Raw genomic sequence first — 19,911 nt, forward strand, 5'->3', positions numbered from 1 at the left:
ACCTAAAGTATTACACTAATTCTTATCTTTGCCCAGCCTCAGAACACCTTCTGCACAACTGCTAGATCCAGACAGCTCATAATAGCAACTACTCATCTACCTCAAATCACATACTTGGATATTGCCATGTTCTACTAGTTTTATTATAATAAAGGGCAAAAATAAGACAACACTAGAAACATCAAAAGGCCTTGAAAGTGCTGAAGGAGACACACAAACATTTTACTCTCAGACATGTTATGGTTACACGAATACTTCCCAAGTGCCATAGTTCAAATAAAAATATATTCATACAAATTTAAAAAAAATACAATTTATATACACTGTGGAATTAGCTTACATCATTTTGTAACAAAAAAACAGTGCAAAAAAACAAATGGAAAGGTAAGTTGCTACCATTGGAATGGCTCACAGTAAGTTAACAATTCAAAACCGCATAATTAACACTGCACAGGAAACCATGAGGCAGGGGAGAATGCCCCATACTACCCCCTAGCTTTTGCCATCAATACTAATCCAGTTCTTGGTTACTATTCCTTTAGTGTTGCTCTGAGTAAAAGGTTACAGGCACCTATGTTAGAAGTAAGTTTCTTGGTAAATCACTAAGCAACCAGAGCTAGAGTAGAAGCAGTTAGTGTGTTGTAAGAAAGGAATTAAGTGATCAAAGTGTGAGAACAAGACTGATTCAACACAAGCCCCTTTGCATCAGTCCTTAACAGAAGGGAAATGCTGCATCTCCAAATGTCAGATCAACTTGTAATTCCCTTTCTGCAGGCTACGTAACAGTGATTGCACACAGATTTCCCTTTAAAGCAGCTGGCAGGGCCACCCACCATCCTCATTTAAAACTTCTTTACAGAAGGAGTGAAAGGGGTGTGTTTTACAGCTGAAACGTTTGAATAAGACAGATGCATAGGCAGAGCAGACAGTGCTGACAGCAGGCTGAAGACAAGTGGCCTTCTCATGGGGAAGTGCAGCTGCTGCTCAGACAAACCTTGACAAGATTTTCCAGCCTGTCTTGTCTGGATTGCCTAACTCCAGGCCTCAATAGCAACGACAAGACATCCTGCAGCAAAATACACTGCTGTTGTTTGTGTACAGAAATAAAACAGGACATGACCAGCTCAAGGCAAACAATCTAAGGAGCCCTATTCACGTGCAGGATGGAACCTTACACACACAATCACTCCACATGAGCAAGAGGAAAAAGATTTGTCATGGAGAGACACAGGGTATTCTTGACAGGTGCTCTGACAGTATGGGATGGCTAATTCCACAGTAGAATGATCCAAAATCCCATCAAAACAGGATTCCTGTCATTTGTAACTGCCCATAAGCATAAATCCTTTGAACGAAAGGTAGGTTAACAGAAGCATATTTCAAACCTACAGTCCAGCTTCAGGGAGTGTGAAAGCTGCAAGTTTCTTGGGATAGCTCAGTGCAAGACCAGAGCTCAGGGAACACAGGCGTTTTAGAAATCATCTGCAGAGACTATCCAGAGAGAACAAACATCCTTATTCTACTTACAGGGAAAGAGCTTGTAAGTCAAGAGCAGTAGCTGATGCCAACTCATATGGCCTAAGGAACATGCCACACCTGTCCCAGCTAAGGATTCCAGGTTGAAGGCACAAAATGGACACTGACTGTAGGAAAACACCTTCGCTTTACTCTTGGAAGTTTAAGAGCTTGCATGCCTTATTTGAAAAGGAGCTAGGATATTCAGAAACCAGCAAAACTATTTGAGTGGAGATGACAAGACCTGTTGCTGTAAGTTCTACAGTAAGAAAGGGAAAAGAACAAATGTATTCCCTGCTCTTTAGATAGGTCACCTCCCAAGCAGCCCTGGAGAGTAGCCATGGTTAACAAAGGGTCCTGGGACACACACAGCTTCCTTTGCAACAACTGCCATTGCATGTACCACAGCCTGCTCTTTCCTTTGTGGAAATGGTATAAATCCATTTATGAAAACAAAGATCTTCCCTTCCTCTCTTAATAAGGCAGCAGGTGGGAAAGAATGCTAAGTGAAAAAAAGGTCTCCAGATGTCAACGGAGAGGAATAAAAGTTAAAATCTAAGTGCTAACAAACAGCTTTGCTAAACCCAAACTTTCCAGCTGGGCTATGCCATGCACTGTATGATAAGGAGAAATTCCACCCTAAAACTTGGCCTCAGGAACCACTTGTAAAACCAAGTTTTCTCTCATCTGCTGGACAGAATTCAAGAGCCTCCTATGACTCAGCCGTCTTTATTGCAAGCACAGCCAGAGAATAAATACATCTGTCTACCAACTATCCAGACTGCAAAGACTCCATGAACATCTAAGAGTTCCAGTGACTGAGAGCCCTACATCACAAGCATGGCCAGTGACCTGGGCACAAAACCTCCACCTAACCCTAACTGCAGTAGGGCTCAGCAGCCAGCAGTTTCCAGAGCAGTGCCCTGGAACAATCAGCTTCCACGAAGTCAGTCAAACAGGCTGTCTTAGCAGATTTAGTGTTTTGACATGTAAGGGAAGTGCACAACTTCGTCAGGCTTAGTCAGGAAAATCTTCGGCACAGATGAGCTCCTGAATTCAGAAAATACAATAATGTCCGATTTCCTTCTGCCACAACTCTCACCTAGCTAGCTCTTTATGGCAGACAACAGGTTAACTGGAGTGCTCAGAGGCTGTGTAGAGGCTTTTCCGGGATACGTTCCCCATGTTACTTGGCCCAGTCTCTTGGCTGAGAGAATGCTCTGTGCTTTATCAAGCCAATCAGCTCTGCAGCCCCTGGAGGCACAATGCTGGCTTCCCACTGAGCGTTATCTGTATGCAAAACTCAGGAGGGCAGGTGCCTGCTGGAACAATACAGGTGCTGGCCAGGATGGTACCTGCTAAAGCAGTGAACTGGCTGCAACTGGCTTCTAAGTGCTGATTTTACCCTTACAGATATTCAGCTGTTGCAGTCGCAAACATTATCCATAGCATTTTTAGAGCAAAGACAGCCCCACTTATCACCCTGCAGCAGCAGATCCTGCCTGTTAGTCACCAGCACCAAGTATCCCTCCTATATGGCAGCCTGAAGTTACACCAGCTCCTCTCATGACACAGAGATAATTCAACCAAGCCATGAGACAGGGCATCAGTTCTATTTGCCTCCAGAAAGCAACACTTCACTGTGCTCTGAGGATGTGAGGCTCCCCAGTCTCTAACCCTAGCTGGAAAGGTATCCCAGGCTCTCACTGTTGGATCAGTACAAGGACAAAGTGCCTACAAATGCCAAGAAATGCAGGAGTGTCAGGGTAGTGACAAAGTGGAGTGCCACAAAGTACCTTAGAACAGTCTCTTACAGGGAGATAATAGCAACAGCTAACAGGGAAAGAAATCTCCCTTCTCTGAGATGCTCTGCAAATGTATTAAATATTTATAATCCCAAACAGCAACTGGAACTGAATTGTTTTGAACTCCTGATTTGCTGAGCTGCTCTCAAAAGTCAGCTGCTGTCAAAAATATCACAGCAGGGATCCTTCCCCATGAAAGAAGGAGAGAAATCAGGAACAAATGAAGCCACAGTGGAAAAACATGGGCAACTGGGAGCACCTGCAAAGAGAGGTGTATTTCCAAAGAGTTGGATTTTTTAATACTGCTTTTGAGAAAAGCCATCGTCCAGAACCACTACTTGATAACTGCAAACTTCAGTATCTCCTCTCAGCCTTGACGGCCACCCCATTCTCACACAAATAAGGCAACAGTTGCAGGAACAAGGAAGGAAGAGGAAAAGGGAGACATACAGGAGGACAGGGAAAAGATGCTGCAGTTCTCTGCACAGGACACAGTAGAGCTAGATGGTTCTTTTTTCCAACCCTTAAAAAACCCCCAAACAAAACAAAATAGCAGAACACATGGTGTCAGAACAACATCTGATGAAAGGAGATAACTGGGGCACAGGAAAAGAAAAAACCTGGATCAAGAGTGGTCAAACCAAGTGCCTGAGACCAATCAACAGCTCTGGGCTCAGGCAGCTCCTCTAATTCTCTGGCTAGCAAGGTGTTTTCCAGCTCCCCAGGCTTGATATGCATGTGAGAAGCCAAACGGCAAGTCTTGGGCCTTGTGGGGTCCAAGCAGAATGCGAGCGCGTGTGCAGGCTTGGAAGAGGGAGGTAGCCACACCGACAGTGGGGCAGGGTGGGCAGGGGCATCAAATGGTCTGATAGTGTTGTCTCAGTCTTGCCTGCAGAAATTCGTGGGTCAGGTTGTGCCGAGTGATTATCCCAACAATCTTAAAGAGGAAGAAAAGAGGAAAAAAGATACAAGTCAGTATCACAGATGGGCCACTAAGAGACCTGCATGGTAGAGCTGTTGTTCTTTCCAACCCCCAAAAAAGAGGGAACCTGCAAGCAGTTCTTGACCAATGCTGAATTAGAGTGGGTTCAAGTTCAAACCTCGCCAAAACAATGCTCCTCCCTCTCCCAGCACTTATCTACAGGCAAGACACTGCTTTAACTACACTCAGACAGCTTAACTGCTGCTATTGTGTCTGGACACAGTAGTAGTTACCCCTGCCTAGGAAGGGAAATCCTGTCCATGTTAGCATACGGATGTAACTAAATCCTTTGGAAAGTGAAAACCGTAATTGAAAACAACAAAACTGTCCCTTTATGGCTTTATTAGAGACACTTCTGGTATCTCACATGACATGACTGCAGATAGCTCATATCAGATACACTCTAGGAAGTTCTAAAGACCAAAACTGAGATATGGTAAAGACTAGCTAAGTGGTGACTGCACACTGGCCATCACTAGCTGGCAGGTCACAAAAGGGACCCTCTCCCAGCCTGCTGGGGAAACAGGCAAACCACATCTTTCAGCTGATGAAATGCCTCAGTGATTTTACACATTGAAAGAGTTTAGAACTAGGCTGCTCTCTAGTACTGCAAGAGCATCTTATACTAAACATGGAATGAGTCAACATCTCATTTTCAACCAACAGGTTCTGCAGAGTAGCTATTAGGAACCCCAAGAGGCAGAAAAAACACTGCTGTCTCGTAGGGACAGACCAGTTCAGGCTTAAAGGAAACAGTTTCTCATTATGTTTATAGGAAATTACTGACACCTACTGACTATTCCTGAGCATTGTAGATGGCAAAGAGACAAGTACAAGTGAATCAAGCACAAACCATTCAAAGACTCCTTTATTTTTCTGCTCCTATGAGTAGGAACAGAATGCAAGTTCCCTTCCAGCAGAAAAACCTCCTGCCCCAACACACAGGAAATTCTGCTCTTGGCCTTGCATAAAGCTGTCAAAGAGGAAGCCAAATTAGCAGCCTCTGATGAGCTCAAGGCCTCTCAAGAGGTACAAGACAGTAAGAGCTTCCACACGCTGCAAACTTGAGACAGTGGAGAGACTGCATGTCCTGCCCTTTGCAGGGAAAGCAGGAAGCAGGCTTCGACACAAAAGATAACAGTCACAGTAATCAACAATGCTTCGGGGCCTTCAGAAGATCCCATTCTGATCTCTTTAAAGCATTTCTGTTTGATGTTAAGACATTGCAAAAACCCACACTGGCTTCCTTGCTCAGCCAAAACAAAATGGAGATAAGGACTCACCTCTCCAACTGCATTCACGACTGGTAAATGTCTGAGTCCCATTGTCCTAAACAGGTTGAAGACTTGTGATACATGAGTGTTTGGAGAGACAGCAAAGGGTGATGGGTTCATGTATGGGGTGACATCCTAAGAAAGAAAACCAATTATATTATTTACAAGAGGCATTTTCACTATCTCTGGGAATCACTAACAAGCAATTCCTACAAGTTCTCCAATGCACTGATCTCTGGACAGGGTATTGGACTGTGGGCATCTTCTATTTCTCCACAAACATGAAATTATTTCAGGAACCTGAATTTGTCACAGTTTGTTTGAACACTGTAATCCATGATCTTAAGAGCCCGATGCTGCAGAAAACCTCTGAGCAGGATAAATGCAGGTCCATGGAAATAAGAAAGTATATTAAAAAAGCACTTTGGCCTACACAGCAACCTTCCTGTCACAAAGACAATGACAGGCCTGCCACTGACTGAGCTGCCAGCACAGAGCTCTGAACAGATATCAGCAGTTTGCCTGTCCAATCTAAATCAGGCAGGAGGCTAATCTAGAAGGAAGTTAAAACTAGACAGGCAATGTCTTATTCTGAAAGTAAAGCACCTGTGTGTGATGCTACCCCATAGCAGGTATGAGGATTGATTTCCACATGCAGACAAGGCTGACTGAATGCATGAGAGCTACAGGATGTTGGTCACTGCACCCAAGGGTGGACTTAAACATGCTCTCAGCCTTTTTTAAAGGCTTGGGACATTCTTAAACATGTATCGGGAAACACTGTCACACTGCACTGCATCTCTTACCACTATCATGCGAGGGTTCAGCAATGTGAGGTCCAGGTCATGGATATCTGGATAGCGGGGGTAATCCTCTGACATCTCTGCATGGGAGAGACGAGGCTGACTTGCACTCTGCAATTAAAAACACATCCCACTGAACCAATATGTCACCATCCCAGACAGTACACGGGCTGCAAGCAGCACAGCAAACAATGCCTCCCAATTGCTCACCCAGATCTCCTTCTCACCCCATGCCCACACGCACAACTTCTGCAGAGGTACTCCGAGCAGCTCATCTCAGAATGCAGCAGTGCAAGCCCAAACTATACAGGTGTTTAGCTGACAGAGCAAACAGATCTGCTCTCCACCCTCTGACAGATCTACACTCAACACTGGAGGGCAGCAACTAATCAGCCTTGTGGAAGATGGGCCTCAAACACAGATGCTCATACTGATCTCAGTGATACAGAAGACTGATGACAGTCTTCTGGTACGCAGCAGTAAAAACACCCAGCACACACTGCTGGTTTCTCTATTGGTATTTAGTATCAGCCACTGTCCTCCAGTTGTGACAGGATGGCACCTTTATGCAACAAACAGGTCTGTTGGTTTATTTTTTAAACAGTAGCTGTTCTCTTTTCCTGGGGATACTTAAACAGAAATTCAATTCTCTCTATTCTAGAGCTGCAAGGGAGAATTCACATTACCTGTCTGCAGCTTTTAAAACACAGATGCATTCCTTAAAGTGTAAAAATAAGCAAATTCTTTTTGGCAGCCCATAAATATTGTTCCCAACCTTCTCAGCTGAGAGGATAGGGATGTCTCTGCTATGAAACCCCGATTAGGAAGACTCACCGACTGGCTCTCAGAGTAACAAACACCCCTGACAAGGAGGGTGACCAGCTGTGAGCGCAAGATCAAGCCATGGAAGGTCAAAGGTCTGAAGCGTTCCTCCATGGTCCACTCTTCACTGGGAGACTGGTCCGGGTACAGATTGGGATAGGGAGTATATCTGTGACACATTTAACACGTCAGAAGTTGCATGAACTTAAGGAGAGACACATACCCCCACCTCCAGAACAGTAACAGCTATTTCAGCTCTTTGCAACCTTCTCCTGAATATTTCAGGGACTCTTGCTAGAGACAAGCAAGTCTTTTCTCCACCAAACGAAACAGCAGAGAGGGGTCAAGAGCCATTACCATGGGCAGAGTATGACAACAGCAGCAGAATGGAGACGGTCTCCTAACTCTTAATTTCAAATCACTTGCTACTAAAGCAATTTTCAATGCCAAATTATTTGGATTCTAATAGAAGCTGAAGCATCTGGCAAAATGTCAGGGTCAGGACTCCACTCATAGGAGTCACAATGACTAAGTTAGAAACTGATTCACTAGACTGGGCTTCTGCTTGGAAGCAACTGCAATACAAGCCTGGTGACTCAGCCCAATTACCAGAAAGGTGGTATCGATATTATGGCACCAGGTCACTAGCTCTTCTCTTGGGAGAAGTGAGCTTTGCAGAGCCCTCAGATTTCTGCAGACAAGAGGGCATCGATTTCTACAGACAAGACATTTCCCCACGTATTCCATCTTCTCCAGGCAATACTTCTAAATAGGTGTTTGAAGAAAATTTAATTTAACAGGTTGGACACCATCAAGCCATCAACCTAGGACTCGGTCACAGGTGTGAGCCTCAGCACTGGCTAATGAGATGTGACAAGTCACTTCTAAAACATGGATGCTAGCACTGTTTCCTCTGACAGATGGAATGACAGGGACTGTATGAAGCATCACAACACATCTCAACATACGGAAACACCCTGTTCCCATAAGTTTGTGCCTACCAGGATCTCACCTTCTCTCTAGCATCTGTTGCAGCAGATCCTCCTTTTCTGGTGGCTCCTCTGTTGCTATGTGCTCATCACACATGTTACGCAGTTCACTTGAAGGGTAGGATTTCATAGACTGACTACGCTTGCGCTGCTCTCCAGCTCGGGTGAGTATGCTAGATTTCTGGATACAACAAACCATTTTCAGATACTCACTAAGCAGGTCAACAGTTATCCAAGAGCAACTATGAACTATTTGATCACAGCTTTATGTCACCAGACAAGGTGTTCCTTAGTCAGTGCTACTGCAGTACTTGTTAGAATAGCCCATAGGACTGTACTCTCCTTGGACAGAGACCTGGAGTTTAGGAACTCAGGCACCCTTTTTTGCTAGAGCACGAGTATGCCACAAGCACATTCATTATTCATTCTGACCTTAAATTTTAAGTTTTCCAAGAGACTAAAGCATCTGCCCCACTACCCCTCCTGCAAAGCAGAGAAGTATTTAGGCATCTACTACTGATCTCAACGGTGGGTTCAGTACTTCAGCGCCAAATCCAAACTTCTTCCATGTCTATCCTAAACAGGTTACTTAGTCCTCTTAACTTTTGCCTCTAGGAATGCAGACCATTCTTCTGCCTTTACCATGACGCAGAGAATGGAATGAAATTGAGTTCTTGAAAATTTTGTATTGCAGTAGGTGCTTATCTCTGACCTGAATTCTGCACTGACAAAAGCCTAGATAACAAAACAAAGGGCTTTCCACCTGCAAAACAAAGCTCTTTACCCTTCAACTTACCAAACAAACAACTTTTTACCTTGAATTTGATGTTGTTACTTATCAGTTGATTTCCCTTCATGAACTCCCTCTCGTTGCCCCGGTTCTCAGTCACTACAGGGAAGGCATGATGGACAGTTGTGCGCAGGATGCTAACAAGGGACTGGATTCTGGTGTGTGGGTAGACGTATGTCAAGTTGGGTTCCATGATGTCACTGGCTCGTAGTCTGAGGAAACAGAAATCCAAGATTGCTGCATGCATCACGTCAGCAACAGAAGGCTGGTGATGGACAAACAAGGAAACAAACTAGTCCCAAAACGAGATCCTGAAGGAGTCTGCTGCAGTTTAGTTCTGCCAGCTCCTTGTACCTGTATGTTCACCTTCACTGTATTATTAGCAGTGCTGGCACAATTGATTTTTTTTTTTTTTTTTTTTAAATATAACATTGCATCAACAATGCACTATAGGCAAGGAAAAAGGTTCCAACTTGTAACATAGAAGGTGTTTCAACATTACCGGGAAAAGGTGACAGGTGGGAAGATTAAATTCTGCAAGAAGCAAAGTCCAGTGGAATATTTTCACAGAGTTCTTGCTGAACCTCACAAATCTGCTCCTCAGATCTCCACCCATCCACTCCTCCTCAGAAAGGGCTCCAGAACCTCTTTCCTGCCACAGGCCAGATGCACAACTCCCAACTCCTCTCACAGCAGTCCTCCTCACAGCTGCTCCTCTCAGAGCAGCCAGGTTCGTTGGAGATGAAGCATCATCCCCCTGCATTACAGCATTCCTTTCTGAGCAAGAATACTACCACAAACTCTAACCCACAGCCCTGCCAAGAGAAGCAGCCTTACTTATCCATTTCCACTTCTGTTTCCCACTCCAGAAGAGGCACTCCTCGTAAGTTCACATGGATGTCATAGATGCCTTTGTTGAAAAAGTCTCCTGTCCATTTGGCTACCTGCAGAGCAAATGGAAGGTCTACTGAGTTGTTGCTCCAAGTACAAGACTCCTTGGCTTATCATAGCCCAGGAAGGAACAGAGATTCAGGGCCAGTGCATGTTCAAGCAGTCTGCAAGAAGCCAGAGCTAAGACCCTGCACTCACCATGAGGGTGATCATTATTGGGAGCCCATAGGTGATCTCATTGGTGGATTCAATTAGGATGACGGTCAGGCTAATTGTCATCCGGACCACCCCTCCCAGGAATGCTGCTGCCCCAATCAGTGCAAAGGTTCCTGAGTAGATGTGATCCAGGCCAATGTAGCTAGGACAAAACACAGAGACCAGAGGTTAGAAAAACCTGCCTGAGAGCCCAGCGTGCATTCGCAGCACATCTCTCGCACACATATGCACATTCAATGCACCTTTTGAGGAGGTTGGCGACCAGGCGTCCGAAGGCAGCCCCACAAAGCAGTGATGGCACAAAAAGCCCACTGGGCACAGAGATCCCGTATGTCCAGCAGGAGAGTAAGAAATAGAGAAGGAAGAACAAGGACAGTGTGACTGGGCTGAAAGTACCTGCAACACAAGAAGAATCATGACTAAAGGGGCACAGGGCTGTCAGACTAAGACAGTAGTCTTGCACCATCCACCCCTCAGCTCACAGCAGGCTCATCTCACAACAGCTACTTAGTCTCCCAGTCCAAACACACAGGAAGACAATGAGTAAGTGAAAAAGAGAGGAAAAGCAGGCTTTTCTTCCCATGGAGGAGGCTTTCACCTGTTGTACTAGCAGTCCCCCAGAGCCATGAAGGCCTGAAGATGCTCTTAGTCTTTTGGTTCTTATGACAAGGCTGTTTCAAGCAAGATGAAGCTCTGAAGCTTAAGCATGGGATGCGGCACTGTCTCCTAGCTACTCACCGTCCTGGTGGAAGAGCTGCAAGATAGCTGACTCCTGAGGGTTGAAGAAGAGTGTGGCCATGTCATTGTAGGTTTCATTCGGGCAGAAAAAAGTTTTGATGCTCGAATTCACATCCTCTGACATACCCTAATGCAGGACACAAAAGACAGGAACAGTTAAAATCCACTCTCTCCTACATTAGCCTTTGGGCAGAATGGGAGTAACCCTTCCATATAAGGCTGTCAGCCCACACTTTGGGAAGTTCAGATCAAACATCAATAGCAGAGATGGGGCCTGCAACATCAATGGGCTCCCTCTTCACAGCCTGAGCTGCTTTGCCAATGTACGAAAGCATAAAGGGTAGCTTTCATTATTACCCTAAGTTCCTGCAACTGTCCATAGGCTTTCACTGAAGTTCTGTAATGTACTGCATGCTGTCAAAAGCTCATTATGCGCCTGTGCTTCTCTGGAGGGTGAACAATACGATGGAGACATGTAATCTTCACGTAAGATCCCTCACCTGCAGGCTCAGAGTGTCATTGCCACTATGACTGGTGGAAGACATCTGCCGGCATTCCCCCAGAACCATGGAGGCTACAAAGACCACGACCGTGGTAGTCAATGACACCAGCAGGCTCTCCAAGACTCTGCAAATACACAATAGAAACGATACACTGAAGCCACACTCAGCCTTGTAACCCAGTCCCAGCTCTGCACACGACTTTGATAAGGCTGCAAGAAGCAGCAGTCACCACAGCTTAACATCAGAAGCAGTGAATTGCAAGTCAAGCTGAATTATGACTTGGTTGCCAGAGATTGCACTATCTCCCCCTTTTAATTGCCTGCCCCAAAAAGGAGTAATTTCTGCCCAGAGAACACATAGCAGCCACGTATAAAAAGCCACAGGGAAGGGTTCAGTGATGAGGCTGTTCACATGGCAACGATATTCTGTAGATCCTTACAGTGTAAAAAGGCTAGACAGGATTGGACAGGCTGATGCATAGTCTCTCATAATCTCTTTTCTTTTCTAACTGCCAAAATACACTTTTTTTTTTTTTTGAACCTAGGCTTCTTATTTAGTCATTGTCTCGAGCAAACAAACAGCTATTTTGCAGAATTACATGGCAATTCCCTACCTAAATAGCACAGATATTAGCTCAGTTGTAGATTTAATTAAACAAGATAATTATTAAAAAAAAAAAAAAAAAAAAAAAGAGTGGGATCAGCTATTCCTTCCACATCTGTTTGGACAAGACAAAAAAATACTGCATGGAGACAAAGCTCTGGTTTGTTCAGCTATAGCTTTTATTATAAAGAGCTCCCTTCATAGCCCTGGTAAGGGGTGGTTGCAGCTCTGTCTGTACCACCAGAGTAATTACAAAAATGCACAGGGACTGTAACATCTGGTTTCTGGTGTTCACTTGTAAGTTCTATGGAGGCTTTGTTTTGTGATTTCAAAAAGAATACGTCTGGGATTTCCTCCAATCCCACTCACCGGGTCTTCTACATTGATGCTTTTGCTTTGGGACACTGAACACAGATCAGAGATCCCTGCACAAACTCAAGAGAGCACAAATACCTGACCAGCTTTGGCTTGGGATGAACGTTCCGCATGCGATACTTCGCAAGTCTCTTGTTCAGGCAGTTGAAGGTGGCTCCGAGAAGGCCTCCTACAATCCCCATCAGAATGAAGAAGCCCAAGTCCACAGCTGTCCAGAGGTGGCATTTCTTATCAGACTCAGAGCACTACATGCAGAAAAGCATCAGAAAAAGCATTGCAGTAGTTCCTGCAATTTCCTACCAATGCTTCTGTCTCCAGAGCAGGACAGTTTCAGCAGCTATGACCAAAGGAGAACAATTGTGTCTTAGGCTATCAAAGTATTGCAGCTAAATATCAACTGCCCTTCGCTGAAATACAAGCAAATATCAAAAAAACCCCCAGAAATACTGAATTGACAAGAGACTGGAGGTGGAGGGGAAATAACAGCACTAAATCTTACCTTAAACTCCCCAAAGTTCAGCAGCCCAGGGAGCTGGAAAGACCCCCAACTTCCAAACTGAATCCCAGAGCGGAAAAAATTCAGGGTGAAGGTGGCAGCCATGGAACAGAAAAGCTGAGGAAGTTAAAAAAAAAAAAAAAAAATTGGCACAGTCAGCTCTTCCTTGAGACTTACGCCTGAGGAAGGGAACCTCAGAGCCTTCTCAGGCTTTAAGAAAATAATCCACTGAGGTTTAACACCCATTCCCTGCTGCAAAAGAGAGAAGGGCTATAATGGACTACTATAATAATCTGATTCGGTCTCCTGCACCAGAAGTTAGAATTTCACCTAGTAATTCTTGCAGCAAAAGCTCTTTTTTTTTTCCAAACATGCTAATTTTCAGTTGCAAATCAATTACAAGGCACTAACACAGCTTGTTTAGAGTTGGAATTGAGATCTTCATTGGCTCTGAGAAAGCTGCTATCTTGGCAAATCCCCTGGCTCCTTTTATCACTGCTGAGAAAGACCAGACCTAACTGAATCCCATCAACAGGACATTTGGCATAAGAAATGCCAAAAGCATCATGAAATCCAATACATTTTTAATATACTGTCAACTTCATGAAAGTAGGCACTACAGGCAGAGAAATCAGCAACCTGAAGGCACAGGACATTGCTGCAATACAGCATCCCAAGGCAGAGAAAAGCAGAAAGAAATCCAGCACCTGCCTACTCAGTCTGCTCCCAAAGGATCAGACTGCAGAGAGCCCAGACATAAAAGCCCTTTCTCCCAGGTACACTAAATCTGCTGCCTACAAAGTTGTCCCATAGTTCCAGACAGTAACAGACTCATCTCTGCTCTTGATCTGTAGTAATTCTGGAGCAGTGATAGAGCAGGCAATCTCTCTCCTGCCAGAAGAGCTCAGGCGGAGACAGGATAATATGAATGCCCTCATGGGCAAGCCCTCCCAAAGGTCTGGCTCAAGGAAGAGACACACAGAAAAATCCAGAGTCATTACTCACCACTTTCCATGTAAGTCCCTGGTTCCAGAAAGAGGAACCTTCTTCCAAGCTGAAAAGAGTGCCCCCAATTGGGGCTCCAAAAGCAGCCGCAACCCCTGCAGCAGCTCCAGCAGATACAAAATCCCTTTTATCCCTGAAATGAAGAGGAAAACAGTCTCAGTTTACCAAAGCAGATCTCTGGAGATGCTTAGGTTCTGTAAAGTAAGAGACCGTTCCCATTTATGGACATATCCCAGGGATACAGGAGTGACAGCTGGGAGAAGTGCTGGCCAAGGCAGGCAACACCATTTATTCAGTAAGTTGTTGCAGCATCATGCTCTTTCTCTAGAGCACAAACACAGAGCAAAACTTTGACACTAAACAACTGCCCAGTCTATGAGGAACCATCCCAAACTGTGGGACTTCAGCATCACTTGAAAGAACTACAGAGAGGGAAGGGCAAGATTTTGTTCACATTCAGGTAAACCAGCCTTCTCTGTAGTATATCTTGGTCATAGAGGGCAAGGAACTGAGCTTGTTCCCAACAATGAAGCCATTTAACCATTCACATTAAAGGTTTTAAGTGGGTAGAGATTTGCTGAGTAGTAGAAGAGGACATCAATGAACATGGAGACCAGAGCAGAGCAGCATGGAAGAGTCAAGTCCTGGTGCTGTCTTGCTGCAGAATGAAACTGCAGGACACTAGAGAGAAACTAAAAAAACAACTGACTGATTCACCCCAGCCCGCCACCCTTCTCCCAAGAAAGTCTGCTCACTTATTTGCCTCTCCCCTCCTCCACATCCTGGGTACAGTACCTGTCACTGCGGAAATAGGGAAAGTTAAATTGGATCTTCCTCAAAGAGATGCTCTGGAACTACAGACAAAGTAAAGATTTAGAAACGTTAAGAGATGGAAACTTACTCCTCACAATAGTCTTACAAAGCAGTGGTGTGACCAGGACAGTGACCCATGTCAGCACTAACCTGTGGCAAACCCGCACCGACGACAGCACCACTGTGAATCATTGGACCCTCCTTCCCCACGAAAAGACCTGAAAAACAGGACTGATGTGGCAACACACTCCCTGCCCCCTCCCTGTGCCACCTTCCCTTGCTGACAATGCCAGGAGAGATCAGCTCACCACTCCCATGCCATGGCACAGTCCCCTGTGCCAAGCCTGCAGCTCTTTCCTCTCCCCTCAAGGTGAAGGAAGGTGCTGACCCCTGCCCCTCAATCCCCCAAAACTCTGTGAAGACTTGCACAGACTTTGCACTCCAAGTGGGTGGAACCATTCAGAGACAGCTGTTATAAGGACTTTGAACTCTCCAAGTTACTCTGCCCTGCTGCCTACAACATAGCCTGGTTCAAGCTGCTCTAGACAATGCATTCTGGAGAATTCTCAGGTCTCCCTCTTGGACTGAGCCACAAAGAGTCACGTCTGCCCACCCAGAAAAGTACCTGTTCCCCCAATAGTCCTGATCCTTCTGTTTATTTTCTACTCTATATATGCATTCAGGGCTCATGACTCTGCTCCAGCCCATCAAAATCATTTTACTGGAAAGGCAGAAGTCTTTTGTGCTCTACGTATAGCAAGAACAGCATTCTTCCCCCTTCAGTGATTCCTTACCCCAACAAGACCAATACACCACAGCCCTTCTTACCTCCTGCCACACTGAAGAGCACTCCCATAGCTTTGCACACCACCGTTCGGAGACGCACAACCCCTGGAACCTTAACCCCGTTGAGGTAGCACTTAATTTCAGGAATTCCTGATCCAGCTGCTACAGGCTGCAGAAAAGAAACACTGACGCTGTGCTGCATCGATTTCATAGCTGACCAACAACATCTCATTACAGCTCTAATGAGAGCACAGCAAAGGACCAAGAGACCCTGCTTAGCTAAATCAATTAGCACTGTGAAGCTAATCCAATGTCTTGGGGCAGAAAGTGCTTTTGGCAAGGATACTTCATGCCCAGGACCTGTGTGAGAGGAAAGGGAGGCTGTGTAAGGAGCAGCAGTGGACCTAAGTCTTACTTGGATCAGGACCAGAAGACTGGCGAGAAAAACAAAGGTCAGGTTGAACCCCAGCAGCTCCAGCAAGGACAAGGCAAGACAGCCTTTCTCAGTGCATTCCTCCACCGCTGCAACAATGGTCAAGGAAAACAACAACATTCCCCCCACCAATACACAATCATTCTGTACTGTCTGGTGGTCCCACTGGCATCAGAAGCCAAAGTCACACTTCCTAATCCAGCCAGGGCAGCTGACACAACCCATCAGGAAGCCAGGCTTCCTTTTCAGACCTCAAGACTGAGCTACAAGGAAGTGAAACCACTCACCTTTCAGAAATTACCCTTTGCCTACATAAGTGACACTGGAAACACTTCTCGGTTTCAAGGGCTGAATTACATAGGCAAGTTGAAAACTTGCTTAATCATCAACAACATGATTGATGGCAAAAGTCTGAGAGTCAGCTGTTCTGAGCAAAACATGGCAACAGAAAGGAAGAGGTCACTTGAGTCTAACATGAACCCATACACTAGGTAAAAGATACAGCTTTGTACCACCCGGAACTTGAGCTGGGTAAAGAGACGTACAAAGAAATCCACGAAGAGGCCCACCTATGAAAAAGATGACAGATTTGCCATCAGAAATTACTACATGCAAGTAACAGACACCGCTCTCTAGTAAGTCTCTAGTCTCCAGAAGTATGCACACGTGGGAGGACAGAGGATGAAGGCAGCAAAAGAAGCGTCATTCGGAGTAACGTAACTTCGGAAACTCAGATTTGCTGCCTCCCTCATTCTCACTGGGACAGATTGATTCTAGAATTATTCCTGAAGAGATGCATTTCAGAGTACTAATATGATAGCATTTTTAACACCCACAACATACTTCAGGGTACAGAAGCAAACTGGTGTTTAACTGAGGCATACAGTCAGCAGAGCTAATTTTCAAACACTCTAGAAAGCACATGCAGTGACACTAGTACTGCCAAACATAAAAAAAAATACAGTTAACTCTAAATTGGCATCCCTTTTCATTAAGTGCTCACTTTGGACAAGTTTTCCTGTATGCAGAATTAAAGAATTTGCCAGAATACTTTGCAAAGAAAGCACAGCAAATACTAAAAGAAAAAAAGGCTTCTTGGAAAATAATCTAGCAACAATGTGCTATAATTTCCAAAAGACAACTCCTGCTACTAAGCTTTCCACTTCATGACAGAGAACGTTTCCTCCTCTTTACTGCTCAACAATAACTTCTAAATTATTCCTGCTTAGACTCCTGAATTTTCCTCAATCCCCAAACAGCATGACCCTTACCAGTCCTGTGCAGACTCCAATAGCAAAAACCATCACCCACTTCACTGCTTCGTATCTCTGGGCTTTCTGCTTAGGAAGAGATTAAAAAAAAAACACAAACAAAAACAACCAAGTCAAAGCAATATCGAAACGGGGATCAGAAAAAGTTGGGTTTGGGCTCCACAGCTCAATTGCAGCTAGAGTGATAAATCAACAGAAGATGGTGACAACAGCAAACTGAAAATAGGGAACTGAAAGTGCTGAACACCTTGCTCACTTTAAACCTGAGGATCAGAAGAGACGCTGGGAGCTATAATCTCCACACGTTTTTATTCTTTTCATAAAGAAACCCAGAGAGCACGTAGAATTTCTTTCATGGAGAAGAAAAAAAACCCCACAAAACTTCCTGCAGTGGAGCATATTTAGAATAATAGAATGGTTTGGGTTGGAAGGGACCTTTAAAGATCATTTAGTCCAACTCCCCTGCCATGGACAGGGACATCTTTCACTAGATCAAAGCCCATTCAACCTGACCTTGAACACTTCCAATGGCAAGGCATCCACAACTTCTCTGAGCAAATTTCTCTGGGCAATTTCTGCAGCTTCAGCTCTCAAGCTAATGAAAAAGAAAGAACAAGATCCTACCTTGTTGTCCATGCTCTCCAAAACTTCCAAGTATGGGTCATTGATACAGCGATCATAATCCAAGCTCTGAAAGAATGCCAAAAGGTCAATTTAAGAGAATCAGCTGCAAGAGATTGAGCAAAAAACTATGGATAGAAGAACTTGTTAAAGGCTACAGAAGTCACTACCACCCCCACAGTAGGTTCGGCAAACAACAGTAGAAGAAAAAATTCCTGGAAACCACTTCATTTACATATTTCCAGCAAAGCCAGAGCCTGAGAATCAGGAAGCGAAAGAACAGACCAATTTCACTGCCCAAGCTGAGGGAGATAGGCAACCAAACAGGAACACAACTGATTAATACAACTTCAATTTAAAGAAGTCACATTGTACAGTTTCAGACTTTACTTCTTTAAGTGCCTCCAGTTTGACAATGCAGGGGATAATATTAGATCTTCATATTTAACCTCTCACTACAACATGAACACTAGATAGGAATTCCTCTCCAGATGAGCAGCATAAATTCTTAAGCTTATCACAGCAGAGAGTTAAAAGTAGTATAGAACGGCCTAGTCATACTCACAAAGCACCACTACCTTCTATCTACATCAACTTCGCCTTTTCAAGCCAAGCAGTAACAGGCCGAGCTGGTGACACCCATACTGACAGCAACTGCTCTAAATACCTCAGGGCCACCATACAGACATGCAAAAAGCAAAAATCTCCTTTAAGAAGCAGGATCTATTAGATGGGAAGATCTGCTGTGAGCCAGCATGACATCAGAGACAGCAGTAAGGCAACAGTGACCAAGCAGCCACAGATGCTTTCTAGTCATGAAGAAACAAGACCACTACAGCCTGTAAATCTCATTTAAAAAGTGGAACAATGCAACAGACTCTGAAAATGAATTTTCTCAACAACAGTCTGACTTAAGCAGTGGATGTTTGAGCTCTACTCACAGGGCTTTAACCCAGAAACATGTAATGATGAAGAGCAGTTCTTTGCAAGTGCAGCAACTCTTGGTATTTCTGTTGGTGCCAATGCCATCTCACTAGTGATGCATTTTGAGTACCTGCCTCATTACAAACTCAGACAGATTGAAACCTGTCTGCAGTTCTCCTCATGTTAATTTCTCACCTCATAGTCTTTGCGTGGAAGGATCTCATCCTCCTCTTCATGAGTTTCTCCTAGGATTGTCTGCAAAAACAAATATGGGAAAGGAAAATCATCAGGGGAATGAATGCATATACAGGTGCTCATGAATATTGGTAGCAAAGCCAAAATTAGGGAAGGCCTATGCCACTATTGCTTATCAAGTCTGAGCATGGATTACCAGACCACCACTTACTTTGGGGTAACCGTATAGGGTCTTACCTTAAAGCTTGCCCTGCAACAAGAATACGCTACCTTACTTCTATATGGGAGCTCCCCACAGCATAGTAAAGGAGAGTACTAAACCCACATCCCAGCTTCCTTCACGGCAACAGGTTACAGGGAAGCACAGGACAAGAAACTTGCACAGAGAGCATTCCCGTATGCCGGGCAGCTGGAGAGAGCCCCTGCCAGAGCCACTGTCCTCGAACGGCTGCGAGGGGTGCTGTACCCGGGAGAAGAAGCAGCAGCGCAGGCTGAGGCACCAGCCGCAGGGGCTGCGATACCAGGCCCAACCAAAGCAAACGTTGACCGGGGTACCGGGACAGCGAGGGCCGAGGCACTGGCAGGAGCGGCGGAGATACCGGGCCCAACAGGAGGCAAAAGAGCGGGAACAGCCTGAGGCGCCGGGCCGAGCGGCGGCTGAGGTATCAGGCCATGAGGCGCCGCCTGAGGCACCGGGCCGTGAGGCGACGGGCGGACGGCGGGCCGAGGTACCGCGGGCTGAGGCACCGACCCGGGGGCGGAGGTACCGGGCCCTGAGGCACGGGACCGAGCGCGGGTTGAGGCGCCGGCACCTGGGGCGGAGGCACCGGGCCCTGCGCCATAGCAACGCTCAACGCTCCCCGCCCCCCAGCCGCCCGCCCTCAGGCGCTCCCCAGAGCCGGCGCGGCGGCGGGGCCGGGCCGCGGCCGTACCAGCTCCTCGGGGGTGCGGCTCTCCCGCTCGCCGCAGCAGCGCGGGCAGCAGCAGCAGCACAGCCCGGACCCGCACCCCGCCATCTTCCGCCGCCGCCGCCCCTTCCCGGCCCCACCCGCCGCGCCGCG

At 45.7% G+C, this 19,911-nt stretch overlaps 1 protein-coding gene across 2 annotated transcripts; it reads right to left on the reverse strand.

Annotated features, from left to right (window-relative positions):
• Positions 1-201: 201 nt before the first annotated feature.
• On the reverse strand, positions 202-19,909 carry CLCN6 (chloride voltage-gated channel 6). 2 transcript variants are annotated; one of them, XM_069782452.1, is made up of 23 exons: positions 19,783-19,909; positions 18,851-18,910; positions 17,735-17,800; positions 17,111-17,176; positions 16,342-16,408; positions 15,822-15,928; positions 15,449-15,575; positions 14,771-14,838; positions 14,603-14,661; positions 13,808-13,940; positions 12,806-12,919; positions 12,385-12,551; positions 11,326-11,452; positions 10,826-10,952; positions 10,330-10,483; positions 10,070-10,229; positions 9,818-9,924; positions 9,006-9,192; positions 8,214-8,371; positions 7,214-7,370; positions 6,383-6,490; positions 5,586-5,711; positions 202-4,257 (listed from the first exon to the last, which is right to left on the reverse strand). In XM_069782452.1, the coding sequence occupies exons 1-23, from the start codon at positions 19,864-19,866 to the stop codon at positions 4,177-4,179; spliced, it is 2,610 nt and encodes an 869-aa protein (XP_069638553.1). In that variant the 5' UTR covers positions 19,867-19,909; the 3' UTR covers positions 202-4,176. The 2 variants fall into 2 exon arrangements, with proteins under 2 accessions (XP_069638553.1, XP_069638552.1); XM_069782451.1 differs by having other exon boundaries at positions 17,111-17,179.
• Between the last annotated feature and the right edge of the window lie 2 nt (positions 19,910-19,911).

Source organism: Haliaeetus albicilla, chromosome 4 (assembly GCF_947461875.1).
Source record: "Haliaeetus albicilla chromosome 4, bHalAlb1.1, whole genome shotgun sequence".
Lineage (NCBI taxonomy): Eukaryota > Metazoa > Chordata > Aves > Accipitriformes > Accipitridae > Haliaeetus > Haliaeetus albicilla.